General features: G+C 50.6%; 1 protein-coding gene across 2 annotated transcripts in view; it reads right to left on the reverse strand.

Annotated features, from left to right (window-relative positions):
• Colec11 (collectin subfamily member 11) overlaps nt 1-6,845 on the reverse strand; it is a 29,389-nt gene extending 22,544 nt beyond the window's left edge. For both annotated transcript variants that reach the window (XM_021202378.2, XM_021202377.2), the window contains exons 1-2: nt 6,712-6,845; nt 1,260-1,415 (exon numbers count right to left, since the gene is read on the reverse strand). In XM_021202378.2, coding sequence (XP_021058037.1) covers nt 1,260-1,392 — 133 coding nt within the window. In that variant the 5' untranslated portion in view covers nt 1,393-1,415; nt 6,712-6,845. The remainder of the gene's footprint in view (nt 1-1,259; nt 1,416-6,711) is intronic.
• Nucleotides 6,846-8,298: the final 1,453 nt, after the last annotated feature.

The following is an 8,298-nucleotide window of genomic DNA, read 5'->3' on the forward strand; positions in this document are numbered from 1 at the left end:
CCCCCATTCCCACCCCCCATGCCCCATCTAAGATCCCATGGCAAAGTTCAGCTCCACCCAAGGTCATGCTGGAGAACTAATGGATTTAATGGGTGAGGGGCTATGTGCAAGAGTAGGGATGAGAAATAACGCACCAGTGAGGACATTTTAAAACATAATGCGTGGGGTTGGGGTGATAACTGTCAGTAAATGCTCGCCCCAGCAAGCGTAGGACTGGAGTTGATCCCCAAACACCATATAAAAGGCCAAGCCGAGGGTCCCTGGGGCTCCTGGCTAGCCAGATGAGACTAAGCAGCAAGTCAATGAGAGACCCTAGCTCACAAACCAAAGTTGATATGCCTGAGGAACAACACCAGTGACTGATCAAAGGCCTCCACACACAAGCATACACCTTTGTGTACACATGCGCGCGCGCACACACACACACAGAACCTGTTTTTTAAAAATGTGTATCTCTGAATCAAAAAAAGCTTCTTCACTCAAATGTTTTTCTCCAGGAGAACCTTCCCATGTCACCCACAGTGGGTAGAGAGGGACAAGACCCCTGAGCTTCCCACTGCTGACCCCCCCCAAAAAATATGTCCAGGCTCTGAAGCCCCCCTAATGCAGTTCCTCAAATCTATCCATGATTATTATGTCCTGAAACTGCTTTATCATAAAAAGTTGTTTTTGCTAGATGTGATGGTGTACACCTTTGATCCCAGCACTCAGGGGCCATGCTTTGGTAACACCTGACCTGACTATGAAGGGGAGTGTCCATCATTTTCACACAGAACATGGAATACTTGGATATACTCATTGTCAGCTGACGAAATGCCACAGGCATCCCTGGACTGTTGTCCTATTTGCAAATGTTTCTGCAAGCAGACTTCACCCCTACAGGCAATGGGATGTAAACACTGGCATCAGAGAGAAGGGAAGAAGCTGGCTGACCTCAGCGGGTCTGGCTCATGCAGGAGAGGACCACAGGAGTGGGCTTTCATACGAGGCTCCTGAGGAGAAGGCTGGGTTGCATATACATCGCTGACCAGAAACCCACAGTTTCTTGGCTAGAGAGAGTTGAAATATCGTGGAACCTTGGTCTCCTAGTCAGGGAATCCCAGGCCCAACAGATGGGCAGATTTCCCAAGATGTACCTGGTTCAGAGCCAGTCTCTGTGAGTGTGTGCTGACGTTCCAGGCCATGCAGGAGACTGAGACACCCATGAGACACGCAGAGGTGTGAGCAAGGCGATACCAGAGCAGCAGAGTAGTCATTACCTTTGAGGCCGGGGACAAGAATCTGCACAGAGCAGGCGTCCTCTGTGGTCTGCTGAGGACATCCAGATGGCAGCAGGGACAGGACAGCCAGGCTAATCAGCATGCCTGCGAGAGCCAGGTCCCTCATCATCATGAGTGCAGGCAGGACGCCGACTCCTGGAAGTAGGAAGCCATAAACAGTGACAGGCTCTGACCAGGCAGTGCGTTGCAAACAGCAGGCCCCAGTCATGCGATCTCCTCTGGGTTTTGATGCCTCTCTCTCACTCGCCCGGTCACATACCAATTACCAATCTCCACTGAGAGTCTCTGAAGTTCCCAGGCAGCTAGAGCACCATGTGTACCCAGACCTCTCTCCTTAAGCCTTTGCTGAAGGTCGCTTGGACTGACCAGCCTCCCTTAGAGAACAAGTCACTGAACACAAGGCCTGTCCAGAAGGTCCCACTTATCCTAACGGCAGAGACTCGGGCTCGAAGAAGACAATGACCCCTATGCAAGACATGAACCTCCTGCAGAGCGTGGAGCATGACTGGGGGCCAGGGACAGCTGAGTACAAACAGAGATTCACACTAGACGGCTTGAAAGCAGAAAAGGAAGAGGGAATGAGAAAGGCCAACAAGAGAAAAAGAAAGAAGGATATATTAAAAACTTGGTCTGGAGGCTGGGGGAGGGGCTCCCCTTGGTGCATCAGAGCCACGCCATGGTATCCGCGTTACCTAATCCCAGATCTCTGATGCTCCCCGGTCCCTGTCCCCGGGGTCAGTCAATCACTGCAACATTTCCAAGTGCCAACCTTCTGCCAGGCATGGTTCCAGGTGCTGGGGTAGAGAAAAACTTCCTTTCCAGGCAAAGGAGACAGACAGGGGCTGGAGAGGTGGTTCGGTGGTTAAGAGTACTCTGCACTTGCAGAGGACCCAGGCTCAGTTTCCAGGACCCCCATGGTGGTGCACAACCACCTGTAATCTCCCACTCCAGTGGGACCTAATGCCCTCCTCTGGCTTCTGTGGGCACTGTGCATACACACGTGGAGGTGTACACATACAAGAAAACAAAGAAATCTTTTTTAAAAAGAGGCAAAAGGACAGACAGATAAACCAGAGGCAACAAAGAAGAGCAATGCTCCCCCTGGGTACAGAGGCAAGGTGGCCAAGATGGCCTGGACATGCACGTGCTACTATCCGGAGACAGAGTGGGGGGATGGGGGATGGGGGGATGGGGAGGTGGGAGGGTGTCATGGTGAAGCATCAAGAGGTACAACCTCTGCACGAATGGAGCTTGGGGAGAAGTTGCCTGGCCTTGTGAGCACAAAGAAGAAAAAGCCCCCACGGAACAGAGTGAAAACTCAGAGCTAGCTGGTGTTACTGTGAAACCTTTGGGGAGGGGGGTCCCTCAAAACAAGATAGAAGCTTTTGATCAGGGCATAGCTTTGTAAGAGGACCACTTGGTTCCTCTTTGGAGACTGTGTTTATTGGAATAAATGGGAGTGAGGAGGCCAGACAAGGGAGACCACAGTGGCATGGGGTTGTGGGGACACCATGGCTGAGGTGAAGAAGAAAGGCATAGCTGGGGTGTGTTGTGGAAGCAAGGCTGACTGGTTTCCCCTGGATTCCGTGGGAAATGCGAGGTCATGGGCAGCTATGGCTTGGAGAACAGTGTTAGGACGACTGAGAAGAGAAAGCAGGAGCGAGGGAGGGGTCAGGGCGAGATTTGTCTTTCCAGTCAAAGAAGCCGATGGCACTACCATGGCTAACAAGCTACAAAACTTGGATGGGCGGAGCAATGGTTTAACTCAAAGCTCAAGATACTCTGCAGCCCACCTTGACTAGTCCACCAGCCCACCTTGACTAGCCATCCAATCATCAGAGGCAAGGGACGAACATACACAGCCAGTAAGATCATCCTGTTCACCTCTCCGCAGAGAACAGAGCAAGGCAGTGAGGGCACAGATCAAGTCCCAGGAGCCTTTGGGACCTGCAGAGCCCCCTATCTGGCTGTGCTGACACCCACTTTGGTAGCACCAAGGCCCTACTACAGTTGCTCCCAAGGGTAGGTTCTCCCCAAAAACCTGTAGAGTCAAGATGTCCACAAGACGTATTGCCACTATTGTGTCAGATGAGGAAAGCTGCATCTGGTGACGAATCAACTGTCCCTGAAGTGTGAAGGGACACCATCTGAAACTCCTCTTTTGGCTCTGAAAAGAGTCCCCCACAAGAGACAATGGGAGAAAGGGTTCAGTGACAGTAGAGAGAATAACTACCCACCTAAGCAGAGGTGAGGGCTTAAGCATGGGAGGGTGAAGTTAGCATTGAAGGGTATAGCATAAGCATAGGTGAGGCTTAAGGATGGGGGTGCAGGGTTGAAGGGTATAGTACTTATGGTATAAACCAAGAGGACTGCGCTCACCGACTTTATACCTTGGGACCTTGCTGCAGGTCCAGAGGTAATGGAAAGCTGCCTCCATCCTTCAAGGACTCAGGGGGAGGAGGACCTTGTCTAGTTCTAACCACAAAGACAACGTCCTGAACCTGCAGAGCACAGGCTCTGCTGATCTCCACACTGGTCTGGTCTTAGGAGGCTGGGGTTTGAGGCTCGGCTCCCATTCCCCAACCTCCCTCACTCTGACTCTGAGCTGTTGGTGATTGACAAGGTCGTTGGCCCTTGGCACGCATACCCAGGGTGGTAGCAAGGAGGGGAGGCTCTGGCAGTCAGAGGTTAATTAATGAGATGCTTGCTCATTCCTTCAAGAGTCAAATCCTCAAAAGCTGTGAGGAGCCAACAGGCAGAAAACCTGACGGCCTGCAGAGGGGCTTAAGGGGGAAACGGTAGCCTGGGAAGGCACAGTGCTCCTACTGATCTTCTGCTTCTATTTAGAAGAAAAACAAATCAAGGCAGACTGCAAAATCAGGATTGGGAGCAGAGGATGGCACACAGGGCTAGGCTTGTGGGGTGAGGTGGAAATACACACACACACACACACACATGAGCGAGAGAGAGAGAGAGAGAGAGAGAGAGAGAGAGAGAGAGAGAGAGGAACCAGCACACTCCAGAGAGGCCTGGGTACCCACAGCTCAGCTCCAGCAGGGATGCACGTGCTGGAACACTGTCTAGACTCCCTTCTAGCTTCCCATTTTTAAGAGTTACCCACACACGGCTACATGCATAAATGCATGAGAAGTATAATGCTAAGCTTACCCGGGACTCTGCAGACCCAGGGGTTGTCACACATGGATTACTGCTCTGCTGTCACTGTCCTGAAATTTCCAGCAATTTAGGAAACAAGGGAGTGCAAAGCCTGTGGGTAAGCACGCTTCCCCACCGTGCTCTTAACTCGACAGCACTCTGCTGTTACCTAAGCAGCTTCCTTTCCTGTAGAGTTACAAAGGTAATAATAAGCCTTGTGCGGTGGTACACAGCCATCAGTCCAACTCTTGGGAAGCAGAATATGAAGTTCATGATTTCAAGGCCGGGGAAACATAGTATGGTCCAATATAATCAAGCAAAAAGGTCAAGGGCGGGGGGAGAATGATGCTAAAGAGAGGGCTCAATGGTTAAGAACATGTACTGCTCTTGCAGAGCACCCGAGTTTGTTTCCCGGCTGCCTGTAACTTCAGCTCCGCTGACCTCCGCTGGCACCTGCACACACATGCACATACGCACAGACACGCATACGTAGTTTTTAAACGACTCAAAAGGCTGGGTATGGTGGCCCCTGCCAAACACATGAAAGGCAGAGAGGATTCCTGTGAGTTTGAGGCCAGCCAAGGCTTACTAAAAGAGACCCCATGAAAACAAACAATCGATCAAAGTGACGCTAACCCTTGCTGCACCCTCTGTCGGTTAGATTAAAAACTGCTCAGATGTTTGTTTTTCTCAGTGCTCTCGGGATGGCGCAGGAATGTATTCCATAGAAACAAACGCTCCTCCAGAGACAGCAGGCATCCATCCAGCAAGACAGGCATCACTTTCTCTCCCATGAAAGTCCTAAGTGTAGCTTTACAAAAGATCGGGCCACAGCAGACAAGCAGGGAGAGCAGAGATGCAGAATACCCCCCAGTTGGCTCCTCCACCCCCAGCTGGCTCCTCCTCCCCCCGAGCTGGCTCCTCCTCCCCCCGAGCTGGCTCCTCCTCCATCGTCTCCTCTCTCACGGACTCTCCTGCCTGTGTGTCCTTACCCTCAGTTCTTTCTAAGCTAGCGGGTGTGATGGGGCCCTGTCCTCCAGTTCTCTCAGATTCTGCCCCAGACCTGGCCCAGAACAGGGCAGGTGGGCACATAGGGGTTGGGCGGTGGGAGGTACCATGTCCACCAGGAAGTACTGGCTTGTGTTCTGGTCCGTTGCCTCTCGGGAAAGGAATTTGGTTTTATAAACGGAGACTATGCCTCAAGCCCAAAATCTTTTTAAAAACAACATCCTTATCTCTTAGCCAGGGCCCAAAGACTGGGGCCCCACTTCCATCAAAGAAACAGCTTTCTGGGGAGAGATTAAATGTGGAATTCACAAAAGAAACATAAGAATGAACTGGCAGCAGGCCAGGGGGGAACGCAGTAGCCAAACACACATCTTGACATGCCCATTAAACACCTACAGTGAAGCCCTTGATCTCGCAGACTCTGAACTATCTGCAGCGAAAGGCACTGACTCCTCTGTCCTAAAGGGACACTCCCATCCCCGCCACGAGGCTACGCAGCGGAGCTTACCAACACCATGGTAAGGAGACATCTGCCTGTTCTCCTTCATCTCTGGCACAGATGTCTCAAGATTGGAGATAAAAACCAAATGTGAAGGTTTGGAGCTCTGCTCTCCCAGGCAAGAGCGCTTGTCAAATCAAGTTCCATTCTGCCATGCGATGGCTTACAAATTTGACCATTTTAGTAGGGAGCTACTAGCTGGGGCCACGCAGAGACACAGCAGCTAGTCCCAAAGCCTGGTGTCAGGGCACAACAAGCAACGGCCCTTTGGAGTTACTCCCCTTCCCAGTGTTGGGAGGCTCTGTCCACTGTTAGATGGCTCCCCTGAGGGAAATGCCCCTCCCTCCCTCCTGGTCACTCCCCACCCCACCTAAAACCACAGCTGAGTAAACCTAGGTGCTGTAGGTTCCTGAACTGGGCTTTCTTAGCTGTCAACCCATAAATGCTGACCACTGCCAGCCTGGAGTATGTCACTCCCCCCAGGTTGGAGTTAGAAATGATCTATGCAAACACCATCTCTTAAATAACCTAAGTAACTGTAATTCCATCATCCCGATTGATCAGAATCTGCCTCTGCTGGCTTCTCGAAGATTCCACCTTTAACTCTGAGCTGAATAAACTTCAGAATTCTAGCATCTGACTTACTAGTCAACTCCAGGATACTGAGTCCCGCTTTGCCAAATCCCACAGCCTGGGTCTACCCTCCCTCCTGTCTGTGCTCGACACCTGTCCAGCCCTGGCCTAGTGTCCTGGGGCAGCATCTCTTACCTGGATGCACACTAGGCGAAGGAGCTGTCCCGACAGTCACCGGCTGGCAGAGACACTGCCCCAAGGAGCCTCATGGTTGTTATTTACAGAAACCAGCTGCAGTCCAACTCGGAGAGAAGCCCTGCCTGGGATGTCAGACAGCCCAGCGAATCTGCTGGAGGCTGCAGCCTTATCTGCAAGAGCTTCCTGCCTGAAACCATCAGCTGTCCTGCAGGGCCCTGTGGAGTGTGGGAACTCGGCCCCTGCTGCCAAAGGGGTGCCTGGCGAGCCCAGCCAACCCCACCCCAAACACTCTCTTCTCCATTTCAGTTTTCTTTCCTGTTTTCTTTCTTTTCTTCTTCTTCTTCTTCGAATAAGTGCGTGTGCCAAACATGGTGGTGCATGCCAGTAATCCCTGCACTCTGAAGACTAAAGCAGGAGGATTGCTGTGAGTTAAAGGCCAGCCTGGACTATGTAGCAAGTTCAAGACCAGCCAGGCAGGGGTACATACTGAGACTGTGTCTCAAAAAAAAAAAAAAAAGAAAGAAAAGAAAAGAAAAGAAAGAAAAAGAAAAAAGAAAAAAAGAAAGAAAGGTAGTGAGGGGCTGGTGAGATGGCTCAGTGGGTAAGAGCACCCGACTGCTCTTCTGAAGGTCCAGAGTTCAAATCCCAGCAACCACATGGTGGCTCACAACCATCCTTAACAAGATCTGACTCCCTCTTCTGGAGTATCTGAAGACAGCTACAGTGTACTTACATATAATAAATAAATAAATCTTTTAAAAAAAAAAAAAAAAGAAAGAAAGAAAGAAAGTTAGTGAGTAATAGAGGGAGACAGAAGACAGCTGACATGAATCTCTGCACACACATGCACCTGCTTACACACTCTTACACACACACACATTTACACACACACACACTTACACACACACACTATAAATCATTACCGCACAGCAAGCTGGAGAGATCAACAAGAGTTCTGTGCCATAGCAAAACAGACTCCCAAAGCTACCCACTGTGCAGTTCCGTCTATAAAATACTCCCGAGAGCCTGTTAGGAGGTTGAGCGGGGGATTACAACCACACTAACACCCTCAAAGGAACAACAATCCTCCTCCATCAGGGAAGGTCTACTGCTGGCGTGTAACTTCAGGACAGCTCCGTGGATCTATGATAGAGGAAGCCAGATCAGTCAAACCAACTTCACCATCAATGGAGTGTGTGATGTTGCAGTCATATTGCCCTTACAACCTGCTCATGTAAGACTCTTAAAGTGATAAAGCTATAAAAATCAAGGGCAGAGCAGTGGTTGTCTAGGACACTGTGTGCCTCAAGGGTGACATGGCTTGGCCTGCTTATGTTGGAATCTGGGTGGCAGTGCTGTGCCAGATTTTCCACTGGGGAAGCTGGGCTCAAGGGAACTCTCTGAACTGTTTTCTACACCTGCATGTGAATTTACAATCTCCTCTAAATAAAGCTTAACTTTTAGTTTTGTTTCTCAAACAGAGTCTCACGTAGCTCTCCTCAAAAAACAACAGAAATGGCTTTAGCTCACATTTCCAAAGCTCACAGTACACAAAGCTAACCACGAGTCCCAAGAACCCTTCCT

Source organism: Mus pahari, chromosome 7 (genome assembly GCF_900095145.1).
Source record: "Mus pahari chromosome 7, PAHARI_EIJ_v1.1, whole genome shotgun sequence".
NCBI classification, from domain to species: Eukaryota; Metazoa; Chordata; class Mammalia; order Rodentia; family Muridae; genus Mus; species Mus pahari.